This window comes from Halichondria panicea, chromosome 5 (assembly GCF_963675165.1).
Source record: "Halichondria panicea chromosome 5, odHalPani1.1, whole genome shotgun sequence".
In the NCBI taxonomy this organism is placed as follows: Eukaryota; Metazoa; Porifera; class Demospongiae; order Suberitida; family Halichondriidae; genus Halichondria; species Halichondria panicea.
Genome location: NC_087381.1, coordinates 3,678,508 through 3,694,536, shown reverse-complemented (window position 1 = coordinate 3,694,536; position 16,029 = coordinate 3,678,508). Strand labels below are relative to the sequence as shown.

The following is a 16,029-nucleotide window of genomic DNA, read 5'->3' as shown; positions in this document are numbered from 1 at the left end:
ATTTTTTGGGGAGAATTAAAGATAAAGGACATGTTCACTTGTGTTTTTGTTCATTTTCATTTTTGGTTAACAATTTATGATTACCTTTGTGACAAAATCATACACATAGCTAGCCTCGGTCCCAGGCCGATTTTTTTTAATAGAACGAAGTTGAAAACTACGGCCTGGTATTGATTGTATCTGGGCGTGGTAGGAACCGGAAACCAAAGCAGAGATTCTTCACACTTTGTTTCCTGTCATATTTCACCGTATAAGTTTAATACCGTAATTTAGCTCCGTGTATGCTCTAAAGTAACTGAAATCTAGCCATAGATTATCTAGCTAGCTAGCTACTGCAAGTTTAAGTTGTTCAGATTAACGTATACATTGTCTGCTTCACAAGAAGGCCCCACTCTCATTGCAGAACAGGCCCAGCTCTTGTCAGAAGGAAGAAACGTCTTTGCCATGGTTTTCAACATGGTATGGCAAGTCACTTGCTTTCACTCACTGCCCTTTGTGATGGACTACAAACTAGTAGGTAGGACCAACACTGCCGGCCCATGTAGATAGGTGTGTTTTTCTTGCAAATCTCTCTGCTTCTTGGTTCCTAACCACGCCCAGATACACGCCCAGATACAATCAACACCAGGCCTAGTTGTCGGCCTAGCTAGAAACAACTCGGGCTGGAATCGAGGCTAACACATAGCAAGCATCAAACGCAAAAATTATAAAAAACTGTTATAAAAATCAAATTCTACGCTATTTTCTACCCCTGAGAACATCTGTCTTTCGCTACAGTCTTCCAGAGCTTGCGGATAGTCCTTCTTGTTCACCCACTTTCTGGTTCCTTTTTCTACCATTGAAAACATGTACGAAAATCCGCCCCCGCACTACTTCCGGTCTGACCTCCCTACCCACAGTGCCACACCCATAATGCTCTTCATTTCCTATTTTTTAGGCATTTCGGATTTTCGGATTTGTGGCGGCACCAACAACATGCGCTTCATTGCAATAACCGTAATGACCTACCTCGAGGCGTAGCCGCAGGAGGGACACGGAAATTAGCCTCGATTCCAGGCCGCTCTCAGTTGAGAAAGTCTACGGCCTGGTATACACTGTCTGCGCATGCGTCAGTTGCCCCAAGATTTTTGGGGATCGAGATATCTTAGTAAATTAGTCAGTATATGTATATTTTACAATGATGTCATTGCACAACATTTACAACCTAGACTAGTGACTAGTTTTGTTGTAATGGCTTCTACTTCTGTCCTGCTGTTGCTCAAGCTCTCTCCAGTGTTGAAAAGTCAGATTTTGTCTGTACTGTGGTAGAGTGGTAGGCGTTTTTCTGTCAGTACCGACCGGCTCTGGCAAATCTACTTGCTTCCAGACGCTTGTTGCCCTCTCAGTAAGATCAGTACTCCTCATATGAGCCTAGAGTTGTGATGGCGATTTCTCTCTCTTGACACTAATAGTTTAATCAACCACGTGGGTGACCATAGTACAAAAGGTTAATTGATATTTTACAAAGAGTTTTACTAACAAATTTACTATTGAATCCACCCACGCGCAAACAGTGGTTACCAGGCCGCCCTCTAGTGAGAGGGGCTGGGATCGAGGCTACACAGAAATGGGAGAAAGCTGACCAGTCACTCTGTGCATAGCCTCGATTCTAGGCCGCTCTTCCTCGAAGAGAGGCCTTGTGAAGTATGAGAGGTGAATAGTGCCAAAAGAAAACGAATTTGCTGTGTTAGGAGGCGGCGGTGTTTACTTGGTGGTGGCGGCTTAACCTCGAGGGTGGCGGCAGGTGTCAGTTTTTTAGCGGCGGCTTAATTAACCTCCAGGATGGCGGCGATGTGGTTGGTGGCGGTGGCTTAGCCTCGAAAATGTAAAGCCAGCCGTGAATATAGATGAGGTTAGAACCACTTGACCTTAGCTAATAGAGAAACAGAGGGTGCTCCTGTGCTAGCCTCGAGACCATAAGCAACCTGATATCAGCCTCAGGTCAGCGCTAGAGCAACTGTCTGGACTGGTCTTGACCACTCCACAATCCCTCCCAGACACTAAAAACAAGCTTGAGAAGTAGTCTGCAAGATAACTTTAATTAGTTAAAGGTCAAGTGGTCCTTATTCACGTCTACATTAATATATTCGAGGCTAAGCCGCCTCCACCAAGTAAACACCCCCGTCACCTCGAGGTTAAGCCGCCGCCAGCAAGTAAACACACCCGCCGCCACCTAACAAACACCCGCCTCCTAAAAACATCCTCCTTTTGGCACTACTCACATCTCATAGTGAAGGAGGCTAACTCTGTGCATAGACAATTATAATATCTATGGACCTGGAACCAGGCCAGTCTATGGTCTCTGTGTGTGTGTGTGTGTGTGTGTGTGTGTGTGTGTGTGTGTGTGTGTGTGTGTGTGTGTGTGTGTGTGTGTGTGTGTGTGTGTGTGTGTGTGTATGGCTCACGGTGAAGGCTGTTGCAGTATCTTCAGAATCTTTCATAGCATAGAATCTTTCATAGCATCATCTGTTTTTTTGTTTGTTTTTTTAACAATAATCGTAAATTGTGAAAACACACATGTAATGGCAGAAATTTGTAATGTAGAAATAAATGAGAGAAAGTTTAAAAAGTTTATTCTTCACCGCTGCTGGCCTGGGGAACATTGCCCTCAGAGCAGGCTAGGTTTATGTCCACGTGGTCTTAATTTGATTGGGTGGTTCTTTGAGGATCGACTTCCCCTAATATATATTACTGCACTTCTCAGGATAGCAAAGGAGAGTTTGCATCTCAGCCAGCCCATTAGTATTCTGTATTGCATTTCTTTTTTTGAGCTAGCTTATCTGCAAGTCTTTTGTAAAAAGCCTGTGCTTCTCTACCCATGCCTCCGGAGGTTGACATCACTAGCGGGGTAGCATCATCTGTTGCACTCCTTCTCTTTAATCTCTGCTTGTACACATCTATATAAATGTAGAGTAAAGTACCAATCATCGGACGTCATCATAATCAGGTACCGTACTTCTTCTAAATAAAGCGCCTCTTTTTAATAATTACGATAAAATTATGAGCAAGGGCCATAATTAGAGACAGAAAAATTAGATTTGGTCCAGGGAGGCACGTATTTAGAAGGGTGCCTTATTTAGAAGAAGTGTACGGTATCTACATCTATTCGTAATATTCTGGGATCCGGGAACGTGGTTAATATGCAAAACTGTAATGATCTTTACCAAAAATGGACATTGATGCCTATTCCGCTAAAATTATTCCGAGCATAATTTGTCAGGGTCTTAATGACAATCATCACGCCATCTGACGAGTGCATGTGCATGCATCATCCATGTGGTGAACTTGGAAGGTCTATTGTACTCCTTGGCAATAATTATCCCACTCACAAGTAATGCATCATGCAGGTTTGCGTGTACTTGGGATCCAAAAATGGTGTGAATGCATGCGATGTTGGGATTAGCATAATTTTATATTCTATGGTCACTGCATGCGTATCATTTCCCAAAAGAGGTCCGACATGCGTGCACAAATCACTACGATTCAGTGCATTGATGTCATTGCGGTCACGTGATAACGTCCATGCAGGCCAATGCACTAGCAGTTGTAGTGATTCGTGCACGCATGTGATTTCCAGCCAATCAAAAGTAGTCATGCTTATAAAACTTAATCCACACCTATATAATAATTATGACAATTAAGCAAATAATTGAGACATGGAATGAAAATGTATAGCAGCTAGGTAGAAAACTGGGTCAAGCTGTACAAATGGCAGGCATGCACTAGAACACAATATAATCAAAAGCGCGTATTTTAATGCTGGTGCATCCAAATGGACTCTCGGTTATGCGTAATGTACTCGACTACGCCTTGCGCACCACATTCACCTTGAGTCCATCCTCGGCACCACATAATTATAGATTAAAACACTTGATCTTGGCTATATAGGTGTGTTCTAAATCCACACCGCATGCACTCTGAGAAATGTAGTGCCAATATAATTGTGACAATAAGCATATTGCACTGGGGCAAAGTGACCTTTTGAGACCTGAGACCACCCACCTAAAACTTATTTTTAGGGACACACTCTCTATAATTATATAAGGCATTTGTGGTTTGGAGTGGTTGAAGAGTGTATTCGTACACTTCTGGTTGTCAGCAAGGCAACAAAGTGTGTAATTTAACAAATTATTGGCCCTTAATAAGGGCCTTATAATTACTGAGTTGCATGATGTTGACATAATGAACGCTTGCATGAGCACTGGTTTAACTCTGCATGAGAGGTAAGTGACATGCATTACACAACAAGTCACTCATGCACTACTGAGTGACAGGATGCACGTTTATATCTTATTACCACACAGCTCAGAACAAAACAATACACATGCACCGCTCCACTTTATTATAACGCGCAATAAAAAATGTGCACTAACAAAAAAATTACTTGCTATATTAATTATACAGTATACAGAACTTTGTACAGTCTGTACAACCTCTTCATCGTATAATTATGTACACTAATTATTACACACATGCATGCATGATTGTATATATAATGCGTAGAGAAAACTATTGATGTATATAATTATTACGTACGACATGTTGTGGTTAAAGCCTCACTAAAATACGTACAGCATAAGTTTAAAAATGAAACTAAATTAATGTGTAGCTATATAAATTATTATAGTGCGAAAATGCTATATATAGCTACTATTAAGCAAAAGTAATTATTGCAAGTTGTGCACATGTTCAGTTTTGTCTTCCTCTAAGGTACTTGAGCAGTTCATCCGACGCCCCACTAGCTGGCTCATCCTCAGGCTTGGTGTAGTCAATACCCTGTATAAGTAGATCTAATTACATACAACAACGAGGTATATCTAAAATAATGACTACTAAAAAGGCTTCATTTTTGATCACTTATAAACTATGAACTGTGAAGTAAACAAACCTTTTTTCCACCACTTCTCTTCAACTTGATAGTAGGACCATCAATTTTGATATCTTCTTGCTTGGTTGGGAGAACTTCATGCTTCTTCACAGGCTTCAAAGCAACAAATACGTTCTTAGGGACTTCTTCCACGATGGTTTTTTCTTTCTTAGCTTTGGGTGCAATAGGTGGGGGTAGTGGCTTTGTCTCTTCTTTGGGAACAGACTTCTTAAGAGCCTCTAGCTCTTGCTGTGCTATGCTACGCTTAACCTCAACTTTCTTCACGCTTTTTGCCCAGCTGGACATGTCAAGTTTCGATGGCTTTGACGTTGATTCCCTTTCTTCTTTCTTCCACTCTTTCGGCGGCTGCCACTTTTGCAATACCGAAGGATGTCCAGACTTCAATGGAGGACTCGAATCGTCTGGTTGCTCACGTACGTCATCAGACGGTGGAGGCCAGACACCTGGCTTGAGCTTTGGTGAGGAATTCATAAAAGCTTCAGAAGGAGACGATTCTAGATCTTCTGGTTTTGGGACGTTTTGATTTTGCGAACCTAGATTTAAGTCTTCTGCTTTGGGGGAGGGCTGTTTTTCTTTATCAGAAAGTGATGATTCAAGATGTTTCTTCTCTTGCAGTGGTGAATCTTCACCTGAGAGATCATCAAGTGTATCTCCTAGCAGCTTCATAATCTCAGACTCCTCTTGCTTTTCTTTCGCTTCTATGTCAATGCTGACACCTGGAGTTGAGTAAGAGTCGTATGGGTTGCCTTCATCGCCATCCTCTTCTTCATCAACATCATCCAGGATATTTTGAGGAACTGCAGTTTGATTTTGGTCACTTATTATTATTAAGATCATCATAATACAGCTCTGTATGGGAGCTAAAAGACTTAGTGAATGCTTTGTTATGCCTCGAGGCGTAGCCGCACGAGGGATACGGTAAAGCTGACTGTGTGTGTGTATCTGTGTGTCTGTGTGTCTGTTCCAGCTGTAACTGCTCAACGGTTGCAATGCGACGAAAGCTAACAGCTTCTATAGGCTTCTAGCCACGTTCTCTTGGATTTTGATTCGTGGATTAGCAAACTAAAGCTTCTTTCTCGAGTTATGGCTAGTTTGACTCACATTGAAGGCTGTTGCGATCTCTTCAGAATCTTTCATAGCATCATCTGTCCGCACAAACTTTCTATTCAACATATGAGTTAGCCTTGCACTAAAGCGCTAGCTTTTTGTTAGCTACAATACTCAGAAAATATCTGTTAAAACAGCTAGCTAGCAGTAGCCATTTGTGAAATTGATCTCTTTGGACACACCCTTTAATTATTCCTGTGGATGTAATGCGCATGCGCGCTCATTCCCCATGTGTGAGAAAATAATATCCAAGATCCAGATCCAGATCCAGATCCTCCTGGCAGAATCATCTTTGTCTTGAGGGCCTGGTAAGACACAAAACACTACCATATAACAATATAGATAACAATATGCATGTACACAGGTCTTTTCTTCTTAGATATTATATACACTGAACTACAGATCCTGGAAGAATCAATTTTCTTCTTTCTTGAGGTCCTGGTAAGCCACATAATACAATAAATAATAGATGCATGTAAATAAGTCTTTTCTTCTCAGTGACTTTATATAGATAAGCTAACTTTAATATAAAATTCATTGTAGAAACTAATATAACACTGTAATACTTTTGAGCGAAAGCAAAAACATGGCGAGAGGCATTAGCACAGCGCCAGCTTGAACACTAGTTTATTCAGGAGACATCACTATCATTTAAAACTGCTCTACAATCAATTGTAGACATTCGAATATGCTGTGTATTATATAGTGAGAGAAGTCATTTATTACACCCTGTATAAATAGCACGGCACTCAAGGATCTTCAATGTATATATACAGCAAATCTTTGAACGTCGAGCTACCGTGTTTATCCACATGATTGACATACAGATTATTAGTATGTACACATACTCACTCTCTTCAGAAGGTGCAATGCTCGCTCCAGTGGCTGGTGTAGGTGGCGGAGTGGCTGGAAGAAGTCCTGGAATCTTCTGGAGAGGGTTTGTCTTGAACTGAGGCTTAAATCCCATCTCTGGACCAGATAATGCTTCTTTAATATTTGATGCAGATTGCTTCTTAGAATCGGATACCTTCTTCTTTCCTGGCTTGAGTGCCTTTTGAATCGATTTGGAAAGCTTACGCCCATCCTTTTTCTTTTTTCGAGCGTCACTCTCAGCCAGTTCACCAACTGTAGAGTAGCTTGATATTGGAGGTGGTGGATCCTTAGCACTATAGCGAACAACTATCTCTGCTTCCGGGGGTTTGTTGTCTACCTGAAATTGGGCAAGGTCTTCTTCGGTCATGTCAAGATTATCGTCCACCACTGGTTGGTCTGGAGTAGAGCTGTCGAGAGAATTGAGCACTTCAGTGGTAGCAACATTGTTTGTGAAGGAAGAGTTAGATTTCTTCATCTTCTTGTCTGTTATGAAGAGAGCACAGTGTCTATTTGCTGACAATAATTACATACATGCATGTGCAGATCAGATCCTCAACAAGTTCCGTGAGCTAGTAACTATACGTATGTATAGCTATACCACAACAATCGTCAACACACAATCAGACATCCATCCATATATGCATGCATGTACTCCATGCTTGCTCTCAATAATAAAATCTCTACATGCATACGTTATAGTTAGAACATGGGCATGAGGTATCTATGTGTTATAGTGTCCCAAAGCTCGAGGGCTTTAGCCCGAGGGATGAGGGACACTATAACCATAGATACCGAATGCACATGTTCTAACTGATTTAGATCCCAAAACCTATTGGCTACTAGAAATGCACTAGCTTAGCAACAGTCAACCTATATAAACAGCCAACCTAGCAACTGCATCATTATTCTCAGTTTTGAAAACTAATATCTGAAGTTGGCATCTCTGTGTCTCTACTAAATCTGTGGTCTCTAGCTCTATTCAAGTCAACCTTGTTTCTCCACCTCAGTTTGATATAGTCCTAGCTCCACCCACAAAACGGAAACATCCAGCTCCTCCCCCAGTTTTGCAGCAAACAAGCCCAGCACACTTCTCAATAAGCGAGCGGCTCGTACTACTCTCACAAAGCGAAGGAGGCTAAGCTAGAATTTGCAGCAAACAAGCCCAGCAAACGAGTGGCTCCTATACTACTCTTGAACAAAGCGAAAGAAACTTTAGGAAGAAGCCAAAGCTAGAATCCCAGCACTTCCATACATCCAGCTCCTCCCCCATGCAGCCTTGTAGCAAAAAAGCACAGCACACTGCCCAAAAAACGAGCGTCTCCTACTACTCTCGAACAAAGCCAAAAAAAGAAACTATAGAGCTTCTCTCTTTCATTCTAGTTCATTACTAGACAAAGTATCTAGCTACAATAATTTTTATGTTATTACATGTGTATCTTCTTGTAAATATTGTAAATCACAATACAATGTATACAATGTTGTAGTTTGTAGCCCAGAGCAATCTATAGTACCGGTACTATAGCTCATAGTTCCCTGCTAAATACACTCAAATGGGATCTAATAGCATTTAATGCCCGTGACAAGCAATCCATGGTAATTCCCGCCTCACCTTTTCCTTTCTCTTTCTTTTCTTTCTCTTTCTTTTCTTTCTCTTTCTTTTCCTTCTCTTTCTTTCCTTTCTTACTGCCTGATTTCTTTGCCGGAGATACAACGATAGGGTCTGGTTTTTTTATCTCTAGCTGAGGTGTGGTAGTGTCTGGTTCATCTTTTCCTCCAGCATCAATTGGTCCAGTAATAGCACTAGCAGCATCAAGGTCAACGATGTCCACATCTCCCTGTATATTGAAAAGAAGTGAGGACAAGGAGTTCTATCTTGCCCTCTAGGTGTGTGTGTCACAATATTGGTGAGTATAAAATAAAATTATATTGTTATTATACTCACCAACATTGTGTATTATGTGTGCATGTTTTATACATTAACCCTCTATGACGATTGAATAGCATACTGACACGTATACATATATGTAATTATAGCATATACACAGTTTCAAGGCACGGATCGACATCACTATCCATAGTACAACTACATTAATACATGGACTCGTCTGGACTATGGGCATTTTCTTTGTCCCATAGATTGGCTAACGGACATTGGGTAGGTCACTTCTGGATATGAGTACACTGTACAATCATGTAGGTTGTGCGTTGTGCCTATAATAATTATAATAATGCTATAAATACTGAGTGTGCTGCTACACATACGCACTGACTCAATCCCTTTATTTTGACCTCACCTGCATGTCATAGATAGTCATCTTAGTAGGTCCGCTCTCTTGTTTTTGTGGAGCTTTGGATGCGAATGTCATGACAAAGTTAGCGGTTTCACTATACTGTCCACTAAGTGCAAGGGAATATGGCGTATTCCCCTCCTGCATGTATATAGTGAAAATTCAGATATTTTGGAAAGCAATTGATGCAAAACTATAGTGACTTACACTGTTGATTGCATATAGATCAGCACCACTCTCCAATAGACACTTCAGCATAGAGGTTTGCCTGATTGCAGAGAAAATGATATTCAATAGGTTGTTTTTAAAGATGTAGCATTATTCATGGACATCATGCTTTATTTACGAGCTCATCCTATAATAGAACCAGTACACAGAAATTGCATGCAGGCATGAATGTATATACTGATTGGTAAGAGAGGTAAGAGTAAGAGTGTTGAACTGCTTTAGTAAACGAGGAACAGCATTTGCCAAACTCTGCATCATCGCTATTTAATAGAGTAAATTGTGATCCGTAAAAGTATTCTTGTAAAGTTGATATCGGGAAAAATAATGCATGAGGTATTATAAATCAGGAGTCCATAAATAGGGAAGGGCAGGGGCTCCTGATAAAATACAGAACACAAAATGATGCTCATATACCACTGATAACTTACCCACTCTCGGCTGCATCATGTGCAGCAGTGTCTCCATTTTTATCTTTACTAGAGATCAGTGAGCCTGTCAGATCACAGTTGAGCAGCCAGCGAGCTGTCGCTATCTGACCAGAGGCTGCATTGTTAAAGAATTGAAATTGATTAACTATGCATCCCAACTATACAGCAGCATACAAGTAACAATGTGCTGAGCCTCACTGTATGGTCAGCATGTACATACTCACATGCAGCAAAGTGGAGTGATGTAGCCCCATCAGGGGTTGCATCAAACACTGTTGGGTTGCCAAGGTGAGATACGATGAACTGCACAGAATGAGTATAAGAGATCGGTCATGCATACAGTAGATATGAGAAATAAGTGACACAAACCTTGATAATGTGTGTGTGGCCACATTGTGAAGCAGCATGGATTGGTTTCAGTCCATCATTGCTTGCAGTAGTCAAATCACACTTCAGCTTGGTGGCAAGGAACTTGAGTGCTTCTAGTCGTCCTTCTTGGGCTGCAAAGTACACTGGAGTCGTGCCTGCATGCATGTAAAGTTGATAAAATATTTATTCTTTGTTGTGACAATAATTTACCATCTGCTGCCTCTTGAATCATTAACTTTTTGTGCTTCTGACTGAGTAGTTTCAAGATGTCAATGTTACCTGTAAAATATTGGAGACGATAATTGAGGCTATAATACGTGCATAATTATAATAATACGTATTATATATATACAGCTATACTCAGTGTTGACAAAATGAAACAACCATGCATGCAGTACAACGTCATGATATTAAATGAACTCCACAAAATAATTATGCACACCTGATGAAGCTGCCACATGGGCTGCTGTGATGCCAGACTCATTGATAGTACCTACTCCTTTCACTCCGAGCTCAGCAATGAGTAACTTGGCACAGTCATTCCGGAACTTGACAATAGCCAAATGGAGTGCAGTATAGCCTAAAGCAAGATCCATGTAGTATTTATTTGAAAGTGCATGTGTGGCATATAAATATGCAATGCCCAAACACAAATGAGCTTCACCTGAATTGTCAACAGCACTTGCAAGACCACTTTTAATGTCACTCTTGCCTTCAGCAGTAACCATTACCTGAAAAATGAATGCCTCACATAAAACTGACAGTCCGTTGATCAAGATCTAGCTATCTATATATACTCAAAACTGCACTGCGAAGTTGAGCTTTCTGTACTTGATTGCATGTCAAATATAATTATACTCACCTTGAGGCAGTCTACATTACCCTGAGCAGCTGCTACGTGAGCTGGTGTTTCACCATGTTTTGCTGCCATGATGGGTGAAAGATCAGTGAAGCGCAACAACCACCTACGTAAGTAGATGGTGTGGGTATATCTTTTTTATCTACATAATTGAGTTTGCAGAATTTTCGCAACACAAGAATAAAAGTGTTGAGCACTGTGCATTTATGTCCTTTTTGGTATCCAACCCTACTTCCTCCCATTTTTCAAAAACGTGCAATTATACATGCAGTTTCCACCAGGCATCGTAGTGCTTTTATTATGTGTATGTGCTGAATCACAAAAAGGGGGTGGGGCTGGTTGCAGCTATAGCTCTTTGCACTTACCTGACAACTTCAATACGATTAGTACGTGAAGCAAGGTGCACTGGAGTAGCACCATTCACATCTCTGGAAGGTACTCCCTCATCCTGTTGGTGCTTGCTCAAAAAGTAGTCCCTTAGACAGGACAGATTGCCATCCAAAGCGGCCTTGTGTGCAGGCAAACCGATTTTGTTATAGTCAGGATAGCTCTCTTCAAACTCAATAGATTCGGAGCCTTTGAACTGCTTGTGGCCTCTTGCATTCAGTCTTGCATAGAGTGGATCACCCATTTTCTACTTCAAAACAAATGACTGCATGCAATAGCTGCAGTGAGAAATGCTGTAAACATGGGCGTGTCCCGCTAGTTTACCACACACGTTGTTGCTGGGGTGTGGCAGATCTCGTTTTCTCAGACCGATGTTTCTCTAATGGAACTTAGTTTATAATTATAAAAAAAAACCGGTCTGGGGACCCTTGATTTATGTTATGTACACGTGTACTGGTCACTCTGTGAAATCTGTACTGCACTGTGTGCTTAGAAAATGGAAGCTGTTTGGCGTTACTTTAAGGTAAGACTCAGTAGGTGTGTGTACTACCATAGCTACGTGTATAGACCTAGGTGTACCTATTTTAATTTTTTTGCAACTGTAAACCCTCTAGGTTCAGTTGCCTGGCTACTTGAAATCCATTCCCCTTCCCAAATCGCTCGCTGGTTTCAGTGCTCTAAATCGAGCAGAGTGGCTGGAGCTATTGCCATTCTTTGTTTTTCTTCTGATACTTCTCTACCTTATCTTCTCTCCCTTCCTCAACTTTGTGTCTCGTCCCAAGCAGCCACGTCCGAAAATCAACAAGAAAATAAGAAAGGATGAACCTAAGGTAGCGGACAAGTTTGACATTGAGGATCTCGGGGATAAGGTATCCTTGTGTCGTTGCTGGAAGTCTGCCAAGGTCAGTGATGCATCTCATTCCAATACCTGGCCGATTATTATTAATCCTAGTAGAGGGGTCTGTCAAGAAAGATGGTCTGCCCAGATTTTGAGAATATCTGGTCGTTCTGAACTTTAGCCAGCTAGCCCAGTATTGTGAAATATTCCGTCCTCCGCTGGTCGTAATGTAAAAAGAGTTACTGTATTTATTTGATTAAATGCCCGGGCGTTTATTTCATATCGAAGTCTGTAAAGGGGGCGTTTAAACAAGATGGGCGCTTATTCGAAATGGGCGTTTATTGGTCATGTCTACTCCAAACTCTTGCACAGCAGCAGTTATTATGCTCTTTTTGGCTGCTGCCACAGCTCTCAGCTTCAAGTCATAGGAGTGGCCCTCTGTGTTGGTATATCTCTCTCTATAGCTCTCTGCCAACATAAAAAGTATCTATATTCTATGCTACATGTACCGTGCTTGCAACTGGTTTCACGTGCTAATTCAGCTCCACCCACAGTGCCACGCCCATAGATGGGCGTTTATTGACAAAGACAGAGCTTTTACCATGGGCGTTTAAACGAGATGGGCGTTTAATCAAGTAAATACAGTACTGTCTGTCAATGAACTGTTCAAGACGAAAAAAATGAATTGGTAAGTGGCAAGTAAAACTGAAGTTACCGCCATACTTTGAAATAGCTCCTTCTAATTATTCGCCATCTGGACATTTCTCCTATAATCATAGCACAATATAGATTTGCTACTATCTAGCGTAATTATTAAAAAGCGTTGCCTTATTTGAAAGAACATACCTTAAGGTGACATATTTTCACAGGTAGATTTGCCTGCGATTTCTCTGTTTAGCTTATTCTGCTAAATTCTGCTCAAGTTGTGTTATTCATAGCGTTTCTAATTACTCGCAAGTGATTTTAATGAGATTCATTGTATTTTACAATTATTTGCGAGTATAAAAATGTTTGTGATTTTACTCTGAAATTAATATCCGCGAAAATTTAATTAAGGTGGATAAGCGCGTAATTTTCGTGGTACAAATTTTCGTATGAATTAATATTCGTACAGCTCTCAGCATTGTGACGTACATGTAGAAACACCTATTGCGATAGATTTTGCAGTTTATAATTATTTTCAGATGATGCTCTAAAAGTGGACAATTCTTTCTCTGAAATATACTTAAACCCCTTTTGACAGGAAATACAAAATACTATATACATTGTAGATCTACATGTAGTTGCTTCTATCCTTGATCATTCTTCAAGCCATCACACATAGACTTTTGTTTCTAGCTCCTCTCCAATTCTGGAATTCATTGTAAACAATTGCAGTCAACAAGCTAGTCGTTAGCGTTCAACGTTCAGAGCTCATGGAGCTGCCCACTGCACACTGATAGGAGACGATCTCTTCACAAAAATCATCTAACAATAGTCGGGTTCATCCTCTTCACTTGCACTCTTTACTCACTATTAATAAATTCTGTGCGTTGCGTAATTATGCGCAAACATCATCAATTGCGAGTTGCTCACGTGCAATTGACAGGATGTCACGTCACTTTGTATAGAGGTAATCGGTTCGACACTCTTCTCTTCTTATGCACTCTGGGTTAATGGTATGCACTATTAATTTGGTCATTTCTTTTTTTCTTGTAGTTTCCGTATTGTGACGGTGCACACAAAAATCACAACAAGGAGACTGGGGACAACGTTGGCCCTGCGGTGCTCTGCAGAAATAAGAAATAACCATGATGACTTTTATTGAGAGGGGGAATCCCAGTGCTGTGATCTTTTATTGATTCTTATAATTGTGTCCTTTTAAATTGAGCACCTGCTATTAAAGTCCTGCTTGCATGTGCATGATCCTAATGCAGAATTTTGCACGCAATAATCATACCGACCGGTACACGTCGTCATGATAAGGGGTTGGTAGATTATGCTCAAGATATTACCTCTTATTCTATGTTAAAGTTAACAGCCTGTTAACAACCACCTCTGAATAAAGGCCAGCTGTTATATAACGGTCAGGTCCCAAATGAACAGTTTGTGTACAAATCAACCTCTCAACAAAGGCCACCTCTGTATAAGGCCAAAACATTGTTCCCCAAAGGTATCCGTTATAGTAAGACAAATTTAAATACTCGATCATTCCACATGTAGTCTTCCTTTGTAAATACGCTAGTTGAAACATAGAGCTTAAAATAGCTACAGCTTTTCCAAGTGTTTTCCTATGGAACGCTACACCCAACAATTATACTGTAGGCTTATATATAGTTTCACCTTACAACATCATGCATGCATAGACTCTAGGTACCTGTAATTTGTATAATATAGCACTGATCTTACTCGTACTTTCGTTTTTGTTACTTTTAAATTTACGTGTTTGTAGCGAAGGTGTAAGGCATTGTTGACTGTATGCGAGCTTTCCCTCTGTGGATAAACTTATATTCATTAATTTGCACCTAAGCATTATAGCTTCGAATTTGACTTTTCACCAGCACTCATCATCGATAACAAAGTGCACGCACACACATGCATTGGTCATGACATCACTATAACTAAAGTCATAACTATTCCATTGACTCATAGATAAACATTAAATTATTTTATCTATGATTTACTCTTTAGGTATACGTGCAGTTCTTCTGGTCAATTCTGAACACTCCCTCCCCCTTGTCCATGTAAAAATCTAGTCCTCTCGAGCGAGCAACCTTTAGCAAATTCTGATAATATTCCTCACTCACTTGATTCTCCCGACAATACCAGTTTATCCCGACAAACCAGACACGACCCAGCTTCTCCACACACTGAAACTCTATCACCCACTCATATACACCGCCAGAATTCTCGTACACATCTACCACCGTGTCCGGGAACAGAACACCGGGAATGAACGTCCACGTTCCACGAAAGTATCCTGGTGTTTTTGTGAGATTGAAATAAAAATAGTTAGCAAAATTGTGTCCAATACAGTTGAGGTCAAACGTGTCGTTGACTTGCTGTAACTTGTAATCGACTACTTTGTGAGACCTCATGCATGTGGGAGAAGGACAGATGGGGTGTTGGGTGTAGTCATGAAGTGCAAGCTCATAGTAGGTGCCTTGGAACTTAGTTAGATTGAAACTCCTCTTCACAGTGTCTGATTGGAGCTCCCACGCTGCTGGACAACGAGTGTAGTTAAAGGTAGCCTCAGTTAGTGCAGCAGACACAAGGCCAACAAGGATAAGTTTCTGCAAGAAGGATGACATTGTGCTTGTATTAATTATCTGCTACCTGTACAAGACTGGTAAAGATCACCAGTATCAGGTTGAAAAAAGGCAGGTCAGAAAGATCATTATTACATGCTAATTAATTTTTGTTACTCCAGCATGCACCCTCTAGTCTATAAGTATAGAAGTTGGCTAATATAAATAATAAGTAAGGCATATACACATAATTATTATAATTATATAGTCTACACATGCAGCTTGCAAATCACAATAATGCAATGCAGCACCGTACGTACTCATCTCATGAGGTATCACAAAGTGCTAAAAGTTACATACAGCAAATCATAATAATATTATATAACTGTCAAAATAAGTTGTGCATGCATGCTTATAATTTATATAATCATGCATTGGACATGCAAGCTAGCTAGTGTGATTATACATGCATGCATCTCTGATTCAGTTGTTGAGATC

The 16,029-nt window shown here is 40.6% G+C and overlaps 2 protein-coding genes across 3 annotated transcripts; one reads left to right on the top strand and one right to left on the bottom strand.

Annotated features, from left to right (window-relative positions):
* Positions 1-4,535: 4,535 nt before the first annotated feature.
* LOC135336279 (uncharacterized) lies at positions 4,536-11,788 on the bottom strand. Of its 2 annotated transcripts, none has more exons than XM_064532038.1 (14): positions 11,445-11,788; positions 11,083-11,185; positions 10,885-10,951; positions 10,663-10,800; positions 10,431-10,499; positions 10,221-10,375; positions 10,076-10,154; positions 9,852-9,966; positions 9,403-9,463; positions 9,202-9,336; positions 8,517-8,742; positions 6,887-7,390; positions 4,928-5,724; positions 4,536-4,797 (listed from the first exon to the last, which is right to left on the bottom strand). In XM_064532038.1, the coding sequence occupies exons 1-14, from the start codon at positions 11,708-11,710 to the stop codon at positions 4,729-4,731; spliced, it is 2,784 nt and encodes a 927-aa protein (XP_064388108.1). In that variant the 5' UTR covers positions 11,711-11,788; the 3' UTR covers positions 4,536-4,728. The 2 variants fall into 2 exon arrangements, with proteins under 2 accessions (XP_064388108.1, XP_064388107.1); XM_064532037.1 differs by having other exon boundaries at positions 4,536-4,815; positions 11,445-11,787.
* Positions 11,789-11,834: 46 nt separating this feature from the next.
* LOC135336282 (CDGSH iron-sulfur domain-containing protein 2-like) lies at positions 11,835-14,173 on the top strand. Its single transcript, XM_064532040.1, has 3 exons — positions 11,835-11,989; positions 12,081-12,368; positions 14,003-14,173. The coding sequence occupies exons 1-3, from the start codon at positions 11,963-11,965 to the stop codon at positions 14,090-14,092; spliced, it is 405 nt and encodes a 134-aa protein (XP_064388110.1). The 5' UTR covers positions 11,835-11,962; the 3' UTR covers positions 14,093-14,173.
* The last annotated feature ends 1,856 nt before the right edge of the window (positions 14,174-16,029 follow it).

Coding starts and splice junctions, on each gene's coding strand:
- LOC135336279 (XM_064532037.1), bottom strand. CDS start 11,710: ATGGGTGATCCACTCTATGCAAGACTGAATGCAAGAGGCCACAAGCAG. Junction 10,376..10,430: donor GATTCAAGAGGCAGCAGATG/GTAAATTATTGT, acceptor ACATGCATGCAG/GCACGACTCCAGTGTACTTT. Junction 7,391..8,516: donor AAAGAAAGAGAAAGGAAAAG/GTGAGGCGGGAA, acceptor TCTTCATAACAG/ACAAGAAGATGAAGAAATCT.
- LOC135336282 (XM_064532040.1), top strand. CDS start 11,963: ATGGAAGCTGTTTGGCGTTACTTTAAG. Junction 11,990..12,080: donor CTGTTTGGCGTTACTTTAAG/GTAAGACTCAGT, acceptor TAAACCCTCTAG/GTTCAGTTGCCTGGCTACTT. Junction 12,369..14,002: donor GTTGCTGGAAGTCTGCCAAG/GTCAGTGATGCA, acceptor TTTTTCTTGTAG/TTTCCGTATTGTGACGGTGC.